Raw genomic sequence first — 24,479 nt, 5'->3', positions numbered from 1 at the left:
TCATTGAGCGTGTCCAGCGGGCCGCCACTAGAATGGTTGCCGGCCTCAAATCCGTGGACCACGAAACGCGTCTCGCGATGCTTCATCTCTTTCCCCTGGAGTACCGTCGCCTCCGAGGGGACCTAATTCTTACTTACGCCCTGTTTGAACAAAGCTTGGCAAACAGGTTTTTTACCGTTGACCCAGCAAACACCCGGCGAGGACATAGTAAGAAAATTTTCAAGCTCAGGGCACACACATTCATTAGACAAAAATTTTTTTCATTTCGGGTAGTAGCTGCGTGGAATGACCTTCCTCCGACGGTTGTACACGCTCCTTCTCGAACCCAATTTAAAGCACTATTAGACATTTATTTATGCGAATCCTCGCGCTGGCGAGCATACTGCCCCGCGCTGAGAACAAAAAGAGCAGTGCTACACCCTTTTTTCACTTGTGCCTTTCAGGTGAACGACAGCCACTGACCGACAAGAACAAAACCGACCAGGGAGACTTGGGCAAAAGCCTCGATCCTGTGTATCAATCCGTGAATCCGTGAATCAGAGCTCGCCTTGGTTCTATACCATCTGCCAGTGCACCATTCTGACCAATGAAATGCGGGTTATGCTTATTGGCCATTGCAACGCCTAATTGCGAGTGATGAGGCGGCTGTCGCAGGATTCCGCCTAACACAAGGGAGAAGTTGGTCGTTATTTGCTTGTTTTGGCTGCCTACGCTTCAAACGATTGCAGCACCCACCGTCGGCCGCAATCTTTATAGCGCACTGAATGCACTGTTATGGCGAGTTTCAATCTAGGATATTCGTGTGTTTACCTTAGATCTGAATGCACTAGTGGACGGAACTAGCGCCATTAATTACCGACGGCGCACGTCACGCATTAACCGCCGCGCGCTTCGGAACACCCATTTGAGTTATGACAGTGCTCGTCTGGAATCGCTTCCCCGTTTTGTAGAGCCACGTCTGGGGCAGGCAAATGGCATGGCAACTGAGGATCCGCCATATTCCATAGTTAGACGAATCTATCAAAGTCGTCTTCTTGACCCTCTTCCAACTCCCCCGCTGTTGGATATGAACTCGTGCTGAAACGGGATCGCCATATCTTTGCGCAGTGACAATGGATTTGCCTCTAGCATGGAGCTTCCAGGTCCTCTCAAGCAGTGCATATCAAACAGAACAGTACTGTCCGACTCTGGAGGAATGGTTCCCCCTGGCCCCTAGCGTAATTCGGCTCGACCAATTATTACACTTCGAAAGGAATTCTACAATGACCGTGAAGCCCAATGAACACGGTAGCCAAATAAAAGGAATAGGCCCGGAAAGCATAAAAAGTTCCATAAGATCGTTCCCCTTTATCCTTGGGACGTGTCCCTGTGAGCGACACCTTAAAGAATCAAAGTAGCGCAACCAGTTTGAATAAAACAGGAAGCAACTGCTGGATCATGCCCACCTGCTGTCCTCCATTTGGATCCTGGACGGTGAAAACGAAACCCCTATGGCTTCAGTGATTTGCGACTGCATATGATCTATCAAGCGCCCCCGGGCTATTGATCCTGGTAAAGGCGAAATAGCTCTGGCTCGAGTGCGAATTTACTGACCGAAAGGTTATCATCATCATCATTTTCAGTTGTAAAAGCCGCGTACTCGCGTGGTCGTAGCTGCCACAGTTTCGCTCACCGATGATTTCGTGGGGGTAGGTAGGTGCGCAGTTGAGACGGGAGTTGATAAATTAGTGCGCGAAACAGCACTGNAGGGAACCAGAGGCGGTCAAACAATGACTATGCGACAAAGTTATCATCTTCATTGTCAGATGTAATCGCCGCGTGCTTGTCGGACAGTGGTCGTAGCTGCCACAGTTTCGTTCACCGATGATTTGGTGGGGGTAGGTAGGTGCGCAATGGAGACGGGAGTTGATAAATTAGTGCGCGAAACAGCACTGTCAGTGGGCTTTAAAGTGGGGGAAGTTGGAAAAGGAGCTATGCATTGAAGGCAATAGCTTGGATGCATGAGTGCCTTTGAGTGCGCGACTGGGCCGTGTCTGATAATGTCTCTAGCCATTGATGTGGCCAGTCTCGGGGTCCCCATCCATAGAGACGGCAACGACCAGCGCAGCTGAGTTGTCTGGTAATGGCTTTTATGCTTCACTGCGGTCATTGTTGAAACATGCGCTTTTTATCAACTACTGGACCCGTACATTTGTCTTTTTCTGTGAAGAAGCCGGTTCAGCCTGCCACAAGGTGTTGACCACTTAATGTGGGTTTGAATTGTCTGCACGTCTCTCTTCAGTGATCCACAGAAGAGTGTTGCACCGTAATTTCTTGTAAGTACCTTTTCCACCACCTGGATTCTTTTTTCAGCCATCATGTCAACCAAAGCCAGACGGCGTTTAATGAATGACTTCAGAAAAATCCAGCTTGACCCGCCGCCTGGTGTCTATGCAGTGCCTTTAGACAACAACATTCTTATATGGCACGCGGTAATCCTTGGCGCTGACGGTACTCCTTTTGCCGACGGCGTGTTCAAACTTACAATGGAATTTACCGAAAACTATCCTAACGTTCCACCGACTGTTCGATTTGTTTCCAAAATGTTTCATCCCAACGTTTACGCTGATGGAAGCATCTGTTTGGATATCCTACAAAACATGTGGTCATCCTCCTACAATATTGGTGCAATACTTACCTCCTTACAGTCATTGCTCGGTGATCCAAACCCGAATTCTCCAGCAAATACGGTCGCTGCGGAATTGTTCGAAGAAGACAAACGGCGTTATGAAGAACGTGTAAGGGAGATTGTAGAGGAATCTTGGCGTAGCGATGATCCCATTGAGGAGGCCTGATCTGGTTTTTACACCGTAGACAATATCATGCGCCTTTTTCTTTCTTGTTTTCATTGTAAATACAACTGCCTTTCTTTTGATGGTCAATGTTTCTATGAAAATCTTGCATTTCATTCCATTTCGAGCGCTCGATTCGCCAATCATAGCATTCCATTTCAAAGGTTTCTGTGAAACGCGTTGGGTTTTCTCCAGGCAAATCTCACTACCAAGTGAACTTGTAACAACATGGCCATTAGTCCATTTGACTCGAAATAGGGGGCTACTAGCTCAGTGAGAGGAACAACTTTTTCTTAGTTGAGAAACTTGACGATGTAATTTGCTCGTGTAAGGTGTGGAATTATCAGTAATCTTTTTTTCATGAAGGAAACTACTCACAACGTTGCAGAAAGCTCTTCGACAGCCCACGTCCGGTTTTGCCCTTCTTGAGGCCCATCAGATAGGCACATTCCCCGAGTTTCCGTCAACCTTATGATCTACTTGAATCCAAATTGCACTGTTTTCGAGAAGTACAGCGCGATTTGGGTTCAATTAGATCATAAGGTTGACGGAAATTCGAGGACTGCGCCTACCTGATGATCCCCAAGAAGGGCGAAACCGGTCGTGGGCTGACGAAGAGTTTTCAGCAACCTTGTGAGTAGTTTCCTTTATGAAAATATACTGCGATATCTCGAATATCGTGCCAACTAAATCATGAGGCGGCCTGTGTGCGGCATATTCATTTGAAGGACATCATAAACGAGAGATTCAATTTAGTCTCCCGTGAAAACCAAATTGATTTGCAAATGAGTGTATTTCTCGAGATCAGTAATCTTTCAAAGCATGGGGCTCCTGGAACAATCACACAGACAAAATTTTCCGAAGTTTTTTGAACTATTAATGTGGACATATGGTTTTCTCTATTGGTGCAGATTACCGTTGTTATGTCCTCAACGTTATTTCATCGGAAGTGTTCTTGAGCGAAGATGACGAATTTATGCCGTACCAGCTTTTCTGCCGAACCCATCTTTGAAATTCCTTTACCTCAACCGTTAAAAGAAGAAAGAAAGCTTTCAGCTGTAGCACCCTTTCGGTGCCTAGCTGCCATACCACCCGAAGGAAGCACGAGGGCTGGGATACTGCCAGGTTGCCCAAGCCTAGACAGGGGAGGTCGAGTGGCGGAGGTCGGATTCGAACCACGGACCTTCCGGTCAGTAAATTCGGGCTCTAACCACTTGGGCCATCTCGCCCCCTCAACCGTTAAGCAAATGCATCATTGTATAGCTTGTGTCATTGACGTTCATCTTCGTATTGTTTCCACAATAACGTGTGTTGCCTTCAGCAGTGTGATAACTGGCTTGAGGTAACCTACAGTTTTGGACTATTCTAATCAGTTTTCGGTTGACATGGGTACGTCTACGTCACTCTCCATGAAACAAACAAAATTTCATTCTGAGTTATATGGTTGGAATTAACCTTGTTTCTCGTATGGTAGTATTGGGCCTACCGAATTGTAAACAGGGGGAAGCTTAGGCCTCCAAAAGTGAAGGAAGATAGTTGACAGAAACCGTTGTTTTGTTGTTCCGAATGAAAGTTGGATACATGAACATGCAGACGTTAACAAGAGTATCGGAATAGAGGTTAACCATGCTATTGCAGCACGCACGCTGTAGAGATACCCCGGGGCATCAAGGTTCCAGGGCAATTTTTGTGGATGGAAACGGGCAAAAGTTAGATTTAGTGGGCATAGCGTCAATACTTACGCACAAATTAATCCAAGTGTTGTGTATTATACGGAGTGGTGTAGACAGTTTTCCGAACTGTTTCTCCCCTACTGGGTTCTTTAGACTCCTACGCTTCTGTGTTTTGCAAAGATTATTGTGCATCGTCACTTTTCGGGCAACCACTCGCGACTCCTCCAAGAGGTGCATATTAAGGAGATAGAGACACCAGGATGCTTGTACCGTCGATAGCTACAAGGGGCAGTCTGGCATATTTGTGCGCCACACACTAGCTGTGCTCGTTGAAAGTTATACCATTACTTGCGGTTTTCACCACTAGTGCATGTAAACAGTTAGTTCAAAACATCCAATAACTCAGACACAGGAAAAGAAACAACCTGGAAATCGAATATTGCGAATTTCACGTTTGGTGATACACGTGGCTGCATTTTGCTTCACACCGGGCATAATAACCGCGCATCGGCGGACCGCAGCGGATCAGACGCGCGGCNNTGGCTGCATTTTGCTTCACACCGGGCATAATAACCGCGACTCGGCGGACCGCAGCGGTTCAGACGCGAGGCCACTGAGCGGAAGATCTGCGGTGCATACTCCAACCCAACTTTCTGACTGCTCTCGCCTAGGATTGGTCAACCCGGAAATATTATATCCCTCGTGCCGCCTTCGACGTCATTGGTATCTGTGCATCTAAAGCCGAACAGTGTATTTTTCATTAAGCTGGGATGGAGCGTCCGTCCGAGAGTTGTGACAGGCTTGTTTTGTGGTACTTCGAGGCTTTAGTGTACCTTGTCCGGTGCTGCAGTGGGGAAGAAGGACTTTCGCTAAACTGTGCATGGGAACTGTCAATAGATTGTCTTTTTCTGGTGAGCATCAGGATTCAGCTACTGTCACGCTGAAACATGTTAACAAGCTGAGTTGGGTGACGGCAAACCAATACAGAGGAAACGGCATTATTTTTGGGGCCACTGTGGATAGGCATGGCAGTTAAGATACCTGAAAAAGAACGTAATAAAATACCGAATGTATCGTTCCGACCAAATACGATTTCTCGTTCAGCCAGAGAATTTTTGCCGCAGCACGACATCTGTGTTCGAAATGTATGAAGGCGTCTTTTCGGCGCGCAAGTACTGACATCTCCATACTTTATTAAACTGAGTGACGAGTACGTTGACGTTCTCATGGGAGAATTTACCAGCCGCATCACTTTGAAAGCAAAAGTTTATTACGAATGGTGACGCAATATTGGTACCGCATCACTCCATTCATGGAGCTTTCCCTTCATTGAAACAGCAGGATTCTTCCATCGCAATCCATTTCTCTGGGAAAAGTGCGTCTGATTTTAACCCAAGAGTTGTTGATACTGTGTTGAAATATTGGTAGCCACCTGATCAACAACCAATGAACCCAGAAGAAAACATTCTCTTGTCCCTTGGAAGGCTTATTCACTTCACAACGGGAACCACTGCTGGAAATACCATGTACAGTTGTCCCTGTTTTTAATACATCACTTTTAATATCTGATGCCATAACCAGATTTTTTCTCATCTGACTTCGTGGACGGAATTCTCAGACACTAACTACCAAGCATTATCTATTAGAACGATCGTACCTGTAGTATCGGTTAAAGAAAACATGAGTAACATAACACAAGCGTAACAGTGCGTTAACTCAAGGACTGTCGAGTTCCTAATCAAGTTATCAGCTATAAACCGTGTGCCATAGGCACGTTGGTTCCAGCTGCTACAGTTTCGGTCACGGGAAGGTAGAACACACAACCAAGCCTTGGATGTGAAGGCATGTTCAGTTTGTTCAGAAATTGGGTAGCTACACAGGAAGGGCGATAACTTTGATGCACTAGCGCCATTGACTGCGCGGTTGGGCCACTTCCGCCAATGTCATTAACTACTGGTGATTTGAGTCTCGGGGTTCCCATCTAGTAACGCGGCAGTTGCCCACCCGACTAAGTTTACTGGTTAGTGTTTTCGTACTTCGTTGCCAGGCCATACACTGTCCTTTCGGTCGCTTCCACTCAGCACACGGATGGGCACAAAGAGCTCTGCGAGGCAGACAATCTTCTGGCATGCGCAGTACATGTCCTAAGTAGCGCAACCTATGGAGCGTGAGTGTTCCTTCTTCCTAAGAGCATCTGGCGTACCTCAGCATTACTGTTCCCACCAGACCTGATCAGTGCCGCGGAGACACCGATGATCGAACACTGACATCTTCCGTATGTCCTCTGCGCGTAGGGGCCCGATACTCTTCAGCTACTGAAACTTGTCGAAATTGATGAACAGAGCTGCTCTCTTTTGGCACGCGTAGTGCTGATGGAAAGCGAAGTGCTAAACGGGCCCGCACGATGGCGTGGTCAGAGTCGCTGCGTACCCCAGAAGAAACGACAATCCTTAACTGAGGCTCTCCATTGGTAACTGATAGCTCAGTCCGCGATGTCTTGTGGTAGGTGGTCGGTCTCCAAGTAACTCGGTATGTGCGTTTGTGTTGGAAGTTCGTGCTGGCCAGGAACACACAACTGCACACAACCAAAGAAGCCGCTCAGCATCGACTCCAAATCGACTACCTAACTGTGCTTCTTCCGGACTTAGTCGTCCAACTTGTCCATTCATATCACCCGCCAGGATTACTATGTCCGTCCTTGCCGACCGAAGCAGTCGTGACCGATCTTGATAAAAACCATCCTCAGTCTCAGAACTGCTATTTGTTGGGACGTATGTTGATACGACAAACAAACCGTCTACCGAATCGACCTGCGTTAATCTTAATTGAGCCAAACAATCGCACAGCGCAAAGGCGACTTCACTGGGATCCAGTCCAGTAAGGCGCTTCCAGCCTTGGGGCTGAGCACAACTTCCACACCGTAGGTGTCACGAACCATTGCGTCAGGATCACCGGAGCCCCGAAGGGTGGAATGTGGAACATCTGGGCTCGTCCTAAGCAGCTTGAGGAGCGCGATCGACGTGGGGTCTTGTGTGTGTGTTTCTGAGACATAACATACATAGATAGAGAGGGAAATTGAGGTTTCAGCAAGGGATGCCTGTTGCCCAATTTGGCATAGAGTACGGACATTGAACGCTGCAACATAGATCAGATCTTTTGAGGTTGGTAGGTGATTATTTTTGTCCATTTTTTGGGCGATAGTTGAGACACCGAATAGTGGCTGGGGGGTTGGCAGATGGGTCGACTGCACTGCACTGTACGATGGGTTGGGAGGGAATGACGGGGAAGGCCGGTGAGCGAAGAGTTGCAATAACAAACGGTACTTCCCGGTAGCCTAGGCCGATGAAGGGGTTTAGTTTAGGTACCCCACCTTGAGCCTTTGGCTCAAAAGTCTGATCCACAAGGCAGTGGGTAGGGTTTTGTTTGGGGACCCTTCCCCTAGCCTCTGACTCAAAAGTTTGGACCGCGAGACAACGGTTGTTAGAGTTCTGTTGGAGTACCCGGCCCGGAGCCAATGACTCAAAAGTCTGACCTACATGGCTGTAGGGGGCAGCCTAGCCCGAGGACGCAGGGAGCAAGGCATTACTCCTGATGCGGTTGTGCACATAAAGTGCCTTCTGAGCAGCACTGGACTCTGGTTTGAAAAGTATTTCGACCGTGTTGGATAATGCGCTGTCAACCGTTGGCGATCGGAGTGTGCGGTTTTTGGGGCCGATCTTTTCTGACCCATCCATCCTCGCGGAAAGGCAGCATCGGTGCTTCCATAATTATGGACATGCTGGTCGCCTGGGGAAACACCTTACTGTCTTCGCACTCTCATCGCAAAGGACCGTACGGATTTACGTCCAGACCCCCTTGTAATACTCCCGGTACGGGGACTAGCTGTTCTTCGTCGGGCTGCTCCCCTTTGGCCCTCCTGGCACGGTTGAACCTTCAGTAATTGAGTTCCAGCCAGAATAGCCCGCAGGATCATTGCAGCAAAGAAGCCCGATCACCACGACAAGGTGACAGCTTTGGGTCGGGCGAGCTCATAATGACGGCGACTATTGTTGTTCCTACATAACCACGCATGGTCTTGACAAATTACCACGTTTAGCGAACCGTGTATGAGTTTGGACAGACACTTGGCATTGACCCGAATGGCGGCAGGCGACGACCTATGGCAGGCTTTGCCTGTTCATAGATGTGCAACAGTGATATCTGAAGCATCCATTTTAAGTGAAATAGAAAAGCCGATCCCAACCCAGAAGACCTTTGGCCCTCATATGCAAATAGATTTTCACTACTCGGTTCATAAAGCGTTTACGATTCTAGCAGGAACTGCCTCTGTTAATGAATCACTTGGGATTCCTGAAGCAGGTCAGTATTTTACTTTATTAAATTGCCTTGAGAAAACTCTAACTCTGTACACTAAATTTCGTACGGATGAACAGTATCGTGGCTTGAAATATTCGTTTTTCTGAGGACAGCCGTTCAAATTGATCTACGTCCCTGGATTAAATGATGTTCCTCCTAAAGTAAATTTGAGTGTTATCCGGCTTCTCGCACCATGAACAAACTAAACCTTGGAATGAACCATTTGGTCGGTCTCAGGAGGGTGTAATTCAATTGCAGGCCATCTGTTAAAGGTCACAACCTCTAGTCGGCCCCTGGAAGTAGCCTATCCAGATAGAGTCAACCATATTAGCACCACTGAAACCAGCTTGTTATCCAGCGTTATTTGACGATAGAAAACAGCTTCCTACATTTGGGTAGAAGGTCTCATTGCAGCGGACACTGCATTACCCACAAATCGTTAATCACAGAATTCCCCTCCTTGTGATAAACGAGATTCACGAACACCGTGATTTCCTTTGGCGTGGGCCATGAGTTGACCTGCACTATATCAAAACGGACATATAAAGGTTACACGACAGAGTTTTATATCAATCTCAACAACTGCAGCCACCAGGAAGGCAGAGTTAGGCCAGGTCACCTAAGCTTTATTTTGCTTGTGACTGAAGCTACTAATTTTGGATACTTGTGTCTATTTGAGAACATGCCCACCCTTCACCGTCAAACTTAGTATACGTTCGAACCACTTCTAGCTATTTGCAGGAGCCGATTTGAGGTCTGTTTCATTACAACCATCTAAATTATTGGCATGATTTGACTCGCTCATAATTTCATTTTTCGTGACGGTGAACGTATTCAATCTAATGACTCGTATCATTGTAACGTATTTTGCTATTGGCTCCGGGTCCTCCATGTAGCTTTATTAACCTTTGTTGTCACTGACATTGGCGATTTAATAAAAAACCATGCGAAACCCGATGAGTTCGTTCTACTTACAGTCTCCTAAATTAAGTCGTCCACGGTGTCAAACAAACATTACTAAGGATGGCTGCTTGAATTCACTTTGAAAGACGGGACTTCCAACGTCCAGTCATCATAGTTTTACAGTCGTAGTTGTAGGGAAGAGCAAGAGCTTTGCAATTTCAAGCTAACTCTTGAACGGCCACTTAAGTTCAACAGTCAATGCACTTGCTGACGTTTTGACTCTTTTGCAGGGAAAATGACGTCTCAGCTGAAACTTTTGAATGATGGTTTTGTTTCTCCGGGGTCAGCACTCCTTTCCCCCCTGCTCGAAACTTGATTTTGTCGGAAAATGTGGTTTGGCTTCATCATTCTGAAGAAGGAGGTTGCTCATGTTGATGCGATCAGTATAGATATAGATATAGATATGGATGATGATCAGTATAGAAAAAATTAGAATCTCAAAAGTGCTCCCTGGATGGAACTCTCATTTAAGAACAGAGCCTTGAAATCGGAGCTGGTACGCGAAAATTACCCCAAGGCACTTGAATAAGTGCTTTCTCCTCAAATTGGATGATGGCTAAGCTCGATCGTATCGCTCCTTCAGGCGTGTTGTGCTCACGTGAAACAGTTCTTATCTCCCGCTATATAGTACTTAGAAATCAACGAACGCATATACCAGATGACCATCTCATCCCCCACTGGTCGTCGTGTGACAACCGTTACAACGACGCTCACACAGTATATGAATTAACACAGGTCATCTTGATCGTATTCCGTTCGGTCCACTTCACAGCAGTGTTTAGCCTGCGCATCAGGCATTCTAGGTTCACACAATCTGTAATAATGACGGAAGGACAAACATTCTTTTATCATTTATTACACAGGGATACCACCATTGCTTGTACAAAGCGTCCATAAGGACTTCCCAAAATCGCTCGTGAAATCAGTCACTGCGTATTGTTCAGTGTGATGAACCCACCCACTACCACCACCGCTACCGAATAACCTGAATGGAACGCAAGTTGTGACCCACTCCGCATCGCTATAGTATGGAACAACGATGCCACCAGTGGAGCGTAGCTGCTCCAACCATGATAACATGGGTCCCCAGTGTCGCGTCTTACAGTGTATCTGGTTCCATTCCATTTAGCATCTGACAAACCATTTCTCCGACTCCATACCACCGTGGTTAACACTTCGAAAGCGAATTGCCCGTTTGATTATCACGAACGTTCATGCCACGCTTTTACAGCGGATTTGGATGCTGCCGAAGGCCTGTTTTCTGGACTCTGCTTTCATATTGCTCATGTTCCTTCTCGGTAATTCTTAGGAACAGTTTGAACAACTTTGTTCTCCACGTAGCTGCCGAACTAAATTCATTTGCAAACTGATTTGGTCCTAACGACTCGGCTGAATCTCTCGTTTGTGATAACCTTCGACTGAATGGGCTGCACAATGGCTGCTCTCCGTGTTTCAATCTGCACGGTATCCAAGACCTCGTAGTGTCATTACTGACAGAACACACAATTGATAAGGTGACGGAAAACTCTCCAACAGTCCACTACCAGCTTCACCCTCATTGGGGCTCAGCAATGTCAGGAACGAGGGATTCAGCCGAATCCGTCAACACTAATATAATTCGCAAACGAGTGCACTTGCAGTTTGGTCCTCAAGTAGAACATACGATTGATGATGGGAACTACGTTTACCAAGTAAATCACCATAAGGGCGAAACGGGTAGTGGAATATTGAGTAACCCTGCGAGTAGTTCTCTGCCAACAAAGTAGTTTAAGCAACTTCACACGTCAATTTCAGTTTGACCAGCTATGATTCCGGTTGATATTTAATGTGATGGATTTCGCGCACCAGAATATTCCAGTTTGGTAAGCTAATGATGGGCTACCGAAAATACCCCCCGACAGAGTCGCGTCTCGTTCGCATTCACATAAAAAATGCAGACTCCTCAAACGGGAAATGCCCTCGTCGAGAAGATAGTCCTTGCGGCACTAAAGTCATTCGCGCAGGATTCGCATACAAGGAAGCAAACTCACTTTGTTGTCTAAGTGAGGACCCCGCTATTGACAGGCCTTAGACTACCGATTCAAGTTCACCACCTGACTGTTTCGCTGGAACAAAACAAAGTGAAATATTCCAAGAAAACTCACAGTTAACACACCCGAGCGCAACTAAACTTTCGTTACGATGGTTCCGAAATCATGTGCTTAGTGCTGGGGACTACGAATCGATTATATAGCCTGAAATTCCATTTTGTGATGGTGGGTGAAATTTGCAATCCAGTTTATAAACTGAAAAGGAGCGTAGAAGGAATAGATATGTAGGTTGCACAGGCTGAACCAGTTGTGGACGCCACCCTGAGCTAGCTAGAGTCGTGATCGTAGGGCGCATGTACAAGTCGGAGACCGACTTCTGGTATACGTACGGTCCCTAATAGTCCTGAACAACTCAACGTCATTAAGCCCGCATGCATAAAGTTATGCCGTTCCCATGTATAAAAGATAAAACAAGTTCAACAGAAGTCTGTATAACATAGACTGAGTTACGGAAAACACCTTCAAGACCAGCGCAACAGTGTTCATGGATTATCGCTTCCACAAACAACCTGACGCTTTTCGTGCAGAAGAAGAGCGTGCCGAAATAGATTGGACAGATTACTCTAAATAAGCATGTGAAACGTCTGGCTTTACAGCTTCCTCCAAAAAGAGATTACCTACCTGAAACAACCAATCCCACAGTTCCCACGAAATACTCCGTTGGATTGAGGAGCAGAACTTCCATGGAGGACCAGAAGAATTAGGCTTATTTTTGACTCTAGATAGCGTTCATTTTCGAAAGCGAATAGTCTGAGTGCGCAGGTAGGAATACAATAGAACGTCTAAACAGATCAAAGTACGCTAAGGTGGAAGCTCTCGTTCCCAATAGCCCTAGAGCCCCGTTTAAGGTTTGAGTTTAGGGATAAAACCGAAATAGTTTATTTCCGATAAAACGCAACTGATGGCATATACACAAGACTGGTAGCACACCTCAACGCAAGTATAATAATGTGTGGCATGGCTTAGACAGAACACGCCAAGACGGACAAGACAGGATGGCGACAAGGTTACAAAACGGAAATGGGAACTCGGCTACTATTACAGTCCGAATACTTTGACTGAACGATCCAAACTGACAGTGATGAATCTGTTTGCGTTTTCTCCAAATCGGCATCCAGTTGCGGGTGCAGTGTGATCGTTGAACAATGCCAGTTGATCCCATTGTTTACACAAGTAAATCCGGCAGTCTGTACCAGCGACTCCCAGGTAAGACCCGGACTGATCGAACTCGATGTCGTGGATTTCGTACGCTGCTGGTTGTTCTTCACCAGGAACCTGAAGATAAAATTCTCCGGTGGATGAAGTTAACCGACATTTAGATACACGCCGTGTAAACAATCTGAACGCCTTAAATCGCCACAATACGTAAAAAAAAAGTTACGACATGGAACGGTGCATTTCCACAGAAAAGTCGGCCGACGATCCGCTCCGCTCTAAGTAGCAATACAAAGCGGAGCCCCACATTGTCGTAAGCTGTACAGTGGTCCCCTCCCAACGCTCAATAACTCCTGGTGGAGTTACTTCTCGCCCAAAATGCAACCCCCCCCTCCCAGAAACTAACGTGAAATGCGTTACCTCCGACGTGAAACGCTTCTGCATGCTTAACCAAGATAGTCACACTCTATGTTCGCAATAATTCAGGTCATAGTTTTCATCCGTAACTCTTCAAGTAAAACTTTAGGAAACCACCAGCGTAAGGCAGAATGGGTTACTGGTTTCGGATACCTAATCAGTGCGTACTGATATGCCATGCCGTTGCTACAGTTTTGCCACCGCCTACAACTTCCTGCAGTACAGCAGGTATACCAAAAGCCAGTTTGGTTCGACAAACCGACATCACACGGAAGCTTGTCTAGTTTTCGACCGTTGAAAGCCATCATTATGGTGGTTTGAAAGAGCGGAGTGAGTACATACGGTTCAATCGCTTGACTACTGAAAAGTGTGCATTTGGAAGGAGGCAGATGCTCTGTTGATATGGACCGCTTGGCTGGGTGTATGGACTGAGTGTACCTTTTTCTCAGCTGATACGAAGTGTATTCGTCCAGTAAATGACTTCGAACAAATCACTCGTATGAACGGTATTTGGTGGGAATGGAAGATTTGCTCAATATTCAAGCGAAGTCCTAAGTTGTATTTTTCAACTGAACGTGCAGCGCGTAGGTGGCCCGTTCTTAAGTTAGATCTGTATTTCATTTATTTTTTCCTTCGTATTCAGTACCATATACAAAATCAGTGGTAGCTAGTACTGTGGAGGATGTGGAACCCGACTCTGACAAACCTCCCAGCAGCTCGTTCAATGGCACTGTTAAAGACGACATGAAACCATATGGCGGACCAGGGGGAAGGCGCTTTAAACAACAAAGTGTGAGATTTCCGAGCTCCCCTCCCCCAAACATGCAATACTCCTCTCCAAGCCGTAAAACAGACTAATGCCGCTAATGGGGCAGTTGGAAGACTGTACTGGTCAACACAGACATATCACCCCGCCAGTACCCAACCTGGGAACAGCTGGACGGTGCACTGTTGAAAATTTCTTCCAACTGCAGCTGAGGTAATATATGGTATGGAACAGATAGCAAAACCAAACAGTTCAATGAAAAGTTCTAATGCCATTAATTCTGGGTACCAGTCCATCATAAGTCTCGAGTAAGAAAAGCAGTGAAGCTCAGAACTAGTCTGTAAACAGCACACGCAGACTGTTTCAGAGTATAAATGCTATCTTGCACGATGTGCTCATACAATACTCCAACCTTAAGGACGGAATAATAACGCTTCCGAGGAAAAAATCGAACTTACCAGAGTTTTGAAGTTCTTCAGCTTTCGTAAATCCCATAATTTAACCTGACCATCGGCACCACCAGTTGCCAGGTAATAACCGTTCTCGGAAAACGCGAGTGCTGTGACTGTTTGGTTAGCCCCCGCCGCCCCATGACCAAAGTTCGCCACATTGCGACGTTCCTTCACATCCCAGATCTTCACTTCGCCGTCTCCTGTTCCCGTGCCAAGAATCAGACCATCCGGATGGAATTGAGCGCACGTTAAAGCTGAAAGACAGTAGCAGTGCAGCAGACTAGCCGGAGACAGTTGTGCAAAAAGGGAAGAAGGCTGTCCCTGAGACTAACCATAAAAAGACGACTGCAATACACGCAATTTGACTACACACTGAGGGAGCTAGAAGTTCCTGAACTGTCATAAGCACGTACTAAACAAAAGCTTACAACCAACGAGACCTACATTGAAGGGCTCCGGATTTATCAACTGCCGAAACGCGTACAAGAACACGGCCATGCCTCAAATCACTGAACGCCCACTGGCCATCGGCACTGGAAGATAGCAGGTAGTCGCCCGTGGCATGGATGCTCAAACCAGTGACTGCACCTTTGTGAGCACGAATCACGCTGGCACACTGACCCTGTTCCACACCCCACACACGCACGGTGGTGTCCGGGGAGCCAGTGAATACAAGCTCCTCAGCGGGATGATACACCACATTCGTCACCTTCTTTGTATGCCCTCGCAATATGGAAATCACCTAACAATAAAAAAGTAGATATCCATTGGTTATAAACTGTAAAACAAGGCAACTTCCTCACATCTAAGCGTCGCAAGTGCTGGAAGACATAAGGCTAAGGACGTTATGATACGCTACCGTTAGAAATAGGATTTGAAAGTAACAACGAAACTAAGACGACAGCTCTCGTGGAGAAAGCTCATTTAGACAGACTTCTGGCTCTTCAAAAGCTTCCGTACACAAAGCGATATCCGTCAGGGGTGTCCAATATCTGCGTCCCTATTTGATTTCGTGGTCGATGAGACAATCAGACGAACACTGGAAGGACTTCGAAACCCCTGACGACGACCTTGTCAATGTGAAATATGCAGACGATATCGTTTTCGTAAAGCTTCCGACACAAAGCGATATCCGTCAGGGGTGTCCAATATCTGCGTCCCTATTTGATTTCGTGGTCGATGAGACAATCAGACGAACACTGGAAGGACTTCGAAACCCCTGACGACGACCTTGTCAATGTGAAATATGCAGACGATATCGTTTTCGTCTTCGAAGCGGAGAGGGCGCAAGTGTTTTTGGATGAACTGACCAGAGTCATCCATCCCTTTAGTATGCACTTTCCACCCACAAAGTGTAAGGTCATGCTCGTGGACATGTAGTCACTGAACACACCACTTAAAATCCAGGGGGAGGCACTTGAAGTTGTGGAGTGTCTTAGGTACCTCGGAAGTTGCACTAGTTCTGATTGCAGTGTGACAGATGAGGTCGATACATGAATCCGAATCGCGTCGCGTTTGCTAATTGGAGACACCTATGGTGTCAAAGCGGTATATCCCTGGATCAAGGGACGTGTGTATCAAGCTACAGCGCGGGCTGTCTTGTGTGGCTGATGACCTGTCCGAGCAGCGGAACTGAAAAGTGTTCGGGTATTCGACATTCGTAGTCTCGTATGAGTCGGTGTCGGAGAATCCGTAACGAGGCGACTGGAAAGCGAGAGATGCGATGAAACCCACTTAGTAATCGTGCCATGGACAAGCTTCAAACACTGGCATGCCTGGAACTCCTTATCCGGAAAGAAGTGGATTTGATTGTTAAGGAGTTCATGCTTGACGATCACACAACTGGAAAAGAGTGCACATACGATCAGCCTCTAGGGATTCCTCACTAAGGTGAGACGGACGTTTGAATCGAATTGCTACACGAATAGGTAAGTTGTAAAATTCAATGTATTTGAATTCCTAGACAGTGCCCTCAACGATAGGGAGGGGTGTGTGACATAAACCACGATTCCAGCAAATCCAGTCATCCCAATCGATGGAACTATGGTGACCAGTGCATGGTGAAATATTTGGTCTAACAAATTGGTGGTCAACTTGTGACGCTACCGGGCGTTGGATTCTTTGAAAAAGAATTGTGATGTGACGGAGTATTCGAATGGGTGGAATATTTCTTTAACAACACTCTGGATCAGCCACCCATGTTCAACCCACATCGGCAAAAGCTAAAGGGGCAACGTTTCCTTTTTCAGCTGTGCGTCTTTGGAACTGAGTCATATAGGCAGAATTTCCAGGAGAACCTACAGAGTTTCGAAAGCATGAAACGGGGACTAACCTGAGATGAAGCCAGGTTAAAGACAACCGCATTCTTGTCATTTCCTCCAGTGACGATTCGGTCGGGAGATGCTTTGCTGATATCCACAGAAAGAATGCCTGGCATGCTGGCTGAATGCAAGCCAACCAAGCTAGACAACTGCTGATATTCGGAAATGTTGCGCGACTTAGCCAGACCTTCAGGTACGGTCTTTCCCCGTCGTTTTCGTTCCGCCGTCAGCTGACTTGCACGCTCTTGTAGTGTCTGGATTACATCATCGCTCACACCAATCTCTTCTTGAAGCTAAGAAAAACAGAGCGTGCAAAAATCGGTAGAATTATTCAGGCAACCAACAGTAAAAATGTGCAAACAGTTTTCTCGCAGTGCCCTTAAAGGCCACCACTAGATGAGGACAACACAGTGCGCTTCGGTCATTATTACTCGTGACTTAAATTTGTGAACTCGAATTGTCACAAAACATCACGCACTGAGAAACAGGTAAACACAGACCGTAATTGTATCTATAATCAGAAAAAATTCAGCTGACGGAATAATTTGGTGATTGAAATAACGTTTTCTCAATGAATATGATTAGTCAGCTGATAAGCACTCGAACTAACGTGGATCCTGTAAGGCCCTCGGTAGTCCTGAAGGATGAACACATGGGCGAGTTCTTGGGTGGGTCTGAATATTAACAGTTTCATAATCAGCGACAACTGCAGTGGATGAAAGCGGTGTGCGCACTATAGGAACTAAACCAACAGTTGTCTACTCGTACCAGCCGTAGAACCAATGAACATAAACGATCGCGTATAGAAATTGAGCACAAAAACTTCTACATTTATGGCTTGAGACCAGGTGACCCGACCTGAAGACCTGAAGGCTTGTGATAACCACTAAATCTGGATCACCCTACCTAAGGCCACCTTGCCGTGGTTGAGTTTCAGAGCTGCAATGATCCTGCGGGTTGTATCGGCTGGAAATCAGTTCCTAAAGATTCCACCATGCCAGGAAAGTCAACGGAAAACAGCCCGACGAAGAACAACGAGTCCCCGCACTGCGAGAAGTTACAATAACGGACGGTCTGGAGATAAAGTGGTACCGTTCTTCGCAATCGGAGTGTGGAGGCAGTAAGGTGTTTGCCCCAGGCGACCAGCATGTCTATATGTATGGAAGCAGGGATCTTACCTTCCCCCAAGAAAGGACCGGTTAGAAGAGGTCGGCTATAAAAACCGCACGCTCTGATTGGTTGACCGTGACCATCGGCGAATTATTCAATACGGCCCAAATACTTCGGAAACCAGAGTTTGATGCTGCTCACAAGTAACCTAGTGCGCAGTCGCACTAGACAGTAGTGCCTTACTCCCAGCGTTCTCGGGTCAGGCCGGCCTCCTGCAGCCATGTGCGTCAGACTACCGAGTGAAATGCAACGAACAAAACCCTACACCCCCCACTACCTTGTGGGTCGGGATTTTCAGTCAACAGCCCAAGGTGGGGTACCTATACCAAACCCCCGTCTTTGGCTTGGGTATTCCGGGAGTACCATCAGCCCTTGAAGCTCTTCGCTCACCGGTCTTCCCCGCCCACCGAATGTTGCAATGTAGTTAACCAATCTGTCAATCCCTTAGCCATTGTTCCGTGTATCTCCCAGAAAGAAGAATACCTAAATAGTCACTTATTAACTTCAAGAGACCTGACCCACGTTTCAGCCTCCTAAATCCGTACTGTGTCAGATTGAGCAACAGTCATCTCTTGCTAAAACCCGGGTTTCACTCTGTCGTTGTTGTATCTACGAAACATGCATTCGAAACCCTCCATGGTCGTGCGAATTGAGCGTAGGACAATCTCAAATGTTCCACTTTTCACTTTGCGAGTACATGAAATGGTCCGTGGTGTCCAAGGTGTGGAATTTGCACTCAGCACTAAGGCCAAAAGCGCCTTACCGAACTGAATCCCAGTAAACAGTCGTCCTTGCACTCTGCGGCTGTCTGGCTCTGTTGAGATCAATCCAGGTCAACACGACAAACGAAGTTTATTTGTCCTATCACCATACCCCCTGACAGACTGCAGTTCTGAAATTGAAGTCCATCGTGACCGCTTCAGTCAGTAAAAAGGGGCGAATGTAGTAATCCTGAAGGATGACCTGAATGTCAAGGATGGACGAACACACCGCGAAGAAGCACAGTTAGGTGGTAGATTTGGATTAGATGCTCCACGTACGGATAATAGGGTACAACTGTTTCGTCCGTTCCTGGCCGGTATGAACTTTCAGCACAAACGCCCACATCAAGTCACTTGGAGGTCACCAGCTGCAAGATAGTCATTCATCCTATTGGACCCTGTGGTTGTCAGTTACCTATGGAGAGCCTCAGTTAAGGATTGTCTTTCCACCTGGGGTACGCTACTTTTGTGGGCCCGATTATCACTTCACTTTCCGTCAACATTACATACGCCAAAGCAGAGGAAATCCATCTATCAACTTCGACATTTCAGTAACTCAAAAGTACACAGCTCATCTGGCTAGAAAGATGCTGGAAACTTTGGAGATTGCTTGGAGGTTGAACAGAAGAGAGTTAGAGAAGCTATGCCCCCAGCTTTCAGAACTGTTTATCTAAGCCATCCACCTCGACTAGATGAACACTGGATACAATCGAGATCTGGATATCTGGTGGAAACGTCAGATTAACAACGCTGAGGTACGCCAGATGGTTTTAGGAAGGACCTCTCCCATGACAGATGAATTACTCACGTTTCACAGGTTATGCCAGTCCGAATGCCAGAGGACTGTTCGTCTCACAGAGCTCTTTTCGCCCAGCCGTGTGCTGAGTGGAAGCGACCGAGAGGTGGATGGTATATGACCTAGCAACGAATTATGAAAACACTGACCAGTAAACTGAGTCGGGCCGACAACTGCCGGCTTCCTTGATGGAGACCCCGGGAATTGACTTATCAATGGTTAATGACAGTCATAGAAATTTCCCAATCACATATTCAGTCGTGAATCGAAGCTATCACATTCGATACAGAGCTACCTAGTTCCGAACTAAATGGATGTGCCATTGCTTTCAATTCTTGGCTGTACCTACCCCACTTTCCCACTATATGGTGATGAAAACGGTAGCAGCTCGAACCAATGTACCCACTGTACATGGTTAACAGCTGACAAACTTAATTAATGGATTGACATTTACGGCAGACTAGCCACCAACCACCGTCCTAGAGGAGCGTCCAACGTGCTGATTCATTAAGTAGTACCGCTGTCTGAACATTAGATCGGGAGTTAGACGGCAGTGGCGGGTCGTGATGAAATGGTGGGTAACCGAGTATCGGGGAAACGAAGTCGCTGAACTCGAGCTAGTTGAGCTGTGTGTCATGTTCATTCGTAATCGGAAACGAGTGCAATCCTCCAGCCTAGTTGGCAAAAGATTAACAATGGGCAATCTGTGACTCGACAAAAGTGAGAGCAAGACGTTATAGGTTCTAAAGCCCTTCCGGCGGAGGTTCAGGTGGCTGAGATTCTGAAAACCACAGAGCAGGATAAGTCCCTACCGGGCATTCCATACAAATGTGCATTGTTGTTTATATTCCGGGCCTTGCGATAGGTAAGGCTTAATAATGGGTCAACAAAAGCCACAAGAAAGCTGTACAGTGGATGTGCTTTGCTTTAACACGATACCTGATGTGTGCAACTCACTACCGTGAGATGAAAGACACCGAAGTCGGTTATTCCAGAATAGTTGGTTCTTCACAACGGAGTGCTAGTCTTAGCCAAAAGTGAATTTTACTAAGTTCCTCTGATATGACGTATCATCGCGGCCATTAGATCATCGGGCACGAGGCTGCCAATTCTATCAGTATCAACTTGCTGCTCGCCTTTAACAAGTCTGCGAATGTTAACAGATGTCATCGAACTTTCTCGGCTTCGTATGCAGCAAAAAGAGCGCATTCTGTTACTCCTATGTGATATGTGTACCAATGGTAAAAAAAACCGCCTTATAGTCTAAAATGCCGCAACCATGTTTACTTCAACGTTCCACCGATGTCAGGCATGGCACACAAGTTTTGGGAAGGTTGATGATAACCCCGAACAATCTACTGATATTCTTATCTAAAACTGACTTTCTGCCACATCCTGGTGATAAACATAATGAAGAATGTTGACTTTTCTGTACGGCTTTACACCCATTAGGCAAACCATAGCCTTGGATTGCTGAAAGTAACGAGCAAATAACTAAGCGATAAGTTCATTGTGATGCTCGTCAACCCATAGACATCCAGAGACGCCTGGGAACTTACCTCGGGAATGAGTTTGTCTAAACTGAATCTAACAAAATGGATAAGCAACCTCATGACCAGTAAATGTTTTGGGTATGCGTGAGTTTCAGGACACCCATCACTCGTGTGCACAGAACGTCAAGTTAGGCATGTGCCACGCAGTTCACGTAATCGAAGATGGAAGCTAGTAAAAATTTAGCGGAGAAATGAGAGGATTGTCGCCATTCGGGAGTAACAAATCAGGAAATGTCCCCCCTGGATGGGAGTGAGGAAACGACCCTTCATGATTAAATGATACACACCGACTTGACAACTTCTACAAAGCCCAACATCACTGACGGGTATCAATGTGAACTGATATGCTAGAGGAAACCATTGCATTCACGGATTTCTCCTGAACCCTGCTTTCGGGTACCACTACTGGGTAGGTTAAACGGAAACAAGTTCCACCAAATGACGGACCTATGCTACTCTAGAACAAACGAAACGCACACTTCTGTATTACGGTCGTTAACATGGGAATATTCACAGTCTCGTTACCTACTGAATATCAAACGTTCCGGATAAAAGAAAACGAAAAGAGCAAACTTTTGTGTTGCTTACTTCACCCGGATGGATTTAAGCTCGAATCGCCCAAGATATGAATTGATTCAATTAAACCGTAGTCGTTTAAACGACAAAAAACTCACGTTGAATTCTGTCAACTAGTGTGCTTGGAGCTTATAGCCAAATCAAAACTACCAAGTGACGTTGATTGCATGCGCTAGTCAACCTGTGCCTAGATGTGACATCAACACGGGCAGGAACGTCAAACCAAACTGACAGTGTAAACAAATGTGAAAACCACTCACCTGGTTGGCATCTATCATAACTGCATCACCGGAAGTGTCAGTCACTTGTTGAGCACCAGGAACCGCAGGTGCTGAGGCTGGTGCGGCAGCCGCACCAGGAGCCATAATACCTGCTTGAGGTTTCAGGGTGGCCAAAGCCTCACGGGCGGCCGTGACTTCCTTCGTTAACCTGAAATAAAAGTGGACAGACCCGTGGGTGATGGCGATAGGCAGCAGATCTCCACGTTCCAACACATCTAGTAACAACGCTTACCGCCATGATTATGAGTCAGGGCCCAATGGTAATACCATGTCCACAAAGTAAAGTGAATCAGATTTCGTGTGAACAGGTATGCTGCTGATCGGGATTAATACTGAGGGCAAATAACCCCACGGTGGGGTAATGACCAATTCTACGGTGTGAATACCACTTTAAGTTTACACTGAAATCAATGTAGTCGTAAAGTTGGCACAGCCGCCAGTAAAGATTGAGGTGCAGTTGTCAGGTAAAAGTGCAGTCATGCAAACAAAACTGTCACATTCAGAGGAAACAGAACTCAAATCCGGATAAGTTGTGATCCAAAAGACTGCAATGAACGTGGTCTGGTCAGTCTAACGGCTGCTAAAGTTTAAACTATCATAAACCGCGAAACAAAAATAGATGTAGATGACTCATAACAATGGAACTCTTGCTAGCAAACTGGACGCTAAGTCGTTGGTCATTACAGAGGTAATTAGGCTGAAAAACGGTTGTTTATAAACTGCGCACAATTCAGAGCCTGTTTCGTTCTTATTAGGAGAACCAGCTCCGAACATGACGGGACTACAAAACTGCTAATGGAATAGCCGTTTTTCGTTGAGACGGATTTCAACGGTTGTCCTTCACTCGCCCTTGACAGATGAGTTGTATTCTTAGTCATACCGCTTGTACGCGACAGTGATTAATAGAGCAGCTGGCTCGCACGTTTATTGACTTCTGGTTTGGCCAAGCGCATCAGGCGATCAAGTGGCTACCTAGACCGGGGTTCGCGGCAATAAGAAAGCATTAAGGGACCGTGGTCCACAACAGTTTTAAACTATTATAAAACGGCATTGTTGGCAAGACAAACGAAAGAATCGTTTGCACCAGAAGGTTCTTTCCTCAACATCCTATCGCACTCGCGGTGCACGCACGTGCGTCGTACAAATGAACCTTTCCAGGCAACGCAGACGCGTGAAAACTTCAAGAAGTGAAGCAAAACGCTCAGATACAGACCGTCAGAAGGAGGCAAGTGGAAAAACCCAAGGCAGGTAGGACAAACCTGGCTATGACGCGACAGGCAGCATCATGTTGATAAAGGGCGTGTGAAAGTTCCTGCCGAGCAGTTTGTAGTTGCTGACGGAGGGTAAACGACTGAAGCATTACAGCATCCCATTCGTCCTAAAAGTAAAATAGTGAAAGGTGAGTACCGCTCACTAATGGATTCAAACCTGTAGGGTCTTCAAAATGGCAGGAATTGATGTGGCTGACGGTGGTTTTGGGCGAACAAACGGAGATGTTTTTATTTCGATAAGCTCCTCTACAGTAAGAGGTTGTTGATCAATGGGATCAGTCCCATTCTCCTGAAGGTACTTCTCAATTACGCGTCTTTCGAAGACATGTCCAGACTTCGGACTAATAACTGGATGCTCCGGCACCTCGTTGGATAATGAACAGATGAGCGACATTCTAAAATGAAGCGTGTTGGCGATAGCAAGGGATAAAAAATATCAGAAATAGATAAAGACGGTAAGTCATATTTGCGAGGATGTATTAGAAAGGAATACAGCTTAGCTTGCGGGATACACATAACGTTCAATCATAGCGGCAGTCTTCGAATGACACTTGAGGACGAACAAACTGGAGTTCAAACTGCTGCATTGAGAAACTAGTCTGTAACAAGAGTATAGATCATTCTGTGTGCGCTGACGGATGACAATGAACTGAACATACCCGTAGAGATAATAGAAGAACGAGATAATGTAGAAGGCTAACTTCACCCAGCCTTCACGCATCGCCTTGTTTAGCTCATCTGTATTGTATTCATTAGTTGGGTCATAAAGTCCCGGTCCCCTTATAACAGGACGGTGCATGTAACTGCAAAATGAGCACCAGAAAGTTCAAAAGCGAAGCGACGATAAACATGATAGGCCATCAGTGGAATGTTGAAAATTGCCGTTCCCAGTTGAAACGTGATAATGAAGAGCACTGTATATGCACCATGCAAAAGGTACTCAGGGAGAACCAGCTGAGTAACAGCATTTGATTAGAAAGCGGAAACCACATACCGGATTGAGAGACTTGCACTGGTCCACCGGATTTTTATGATCCGTCTTCAGCT

General features: G+C 46.4%; 3 protein-coding genes across 3 annotated transcripts; 2 read left to right on the top strand and 1 right to left on the bottom strand.

Moving 5' to 3' along the window:
- Positions 1-2,357: 2,357 nt before the first annotated feature.
- T265_07049 (hypothetical protein) lies at positions 2,358-2,834 on the top strand (the record flags this gene model as incomplete). The annotated part of the gene is made up of 1 exon (XM_009172473.1): positions 2,358-2,834. The coding sequence occupies one exon, from the start codon at positions 2,358-2,360 to the stop codon at positions 2,832-2,834; it is 477 nt and encodes a 158-aa protein (XP_009170737.1).
- Positions 2,835-12,782: 9,948 nt separating this feature from the next.
- Positions 12,783-24,231, bottom strand: T265_07048 (hypothetical protein; the record flags this gene model as incomplete). The annotated part of the gene is made up of 8 exons (XM_009172472.1): positions 12,783-13,188; positions 14,710-14,957; positions 15,148-15,445; positions 17,036-17,317; positions 22,141-22,309; positions 23,421-23,539; positions 23,590-23,827; positions 24,092-24,231. The coding sequence occupies 8 exons, from the start codon at positions 24,229-24,231 to the stop codon at positions 12,952-12,954; spliced, it is 1,731 nt and encodes a 576-aa protein (XP_009170736.1).
- T265_07047 (hypothetical protein) lies at positions 13,059-16,083 on the top strand (the record flags this gene model as incomplete). The annotated part of the gene is made up of 4 exons (XM_009172471.1): positions 13,059-13,119; positions 14,129-14,277; positions 15,636-15,844; positions 15,888-16,083. 4 exons carry the CDS (start codon positions 13,059-13,061, stop codon positions 16,081-16,083), a joined length of 615 nt encoding a protein of 204 aa, XP_009170735.1.
- Positions 24,232-24,479: the final 248 nt, after the last annotated feature.

Source organism: Opisthorchis viverrini (assembly GCF_000715545.1).
Source record: "Opisthorchis viverrini unplaced genomic scaffold opera_v5_158, whole genome shotgun sequence".
Classification (NCBI taxonomy): domain Eukaryota; kingdom Metazoa; phylum Platyhelminthes; class Trematoda; order Opisthorchiida; family Opisthorchiidae; genus Opisthorchis; species Opisthorchis viverrini.
Note: the sequence above shows the minus strand (reverse complement) of the source record. Positions and strands in the feature narration are given on the sequence as shown.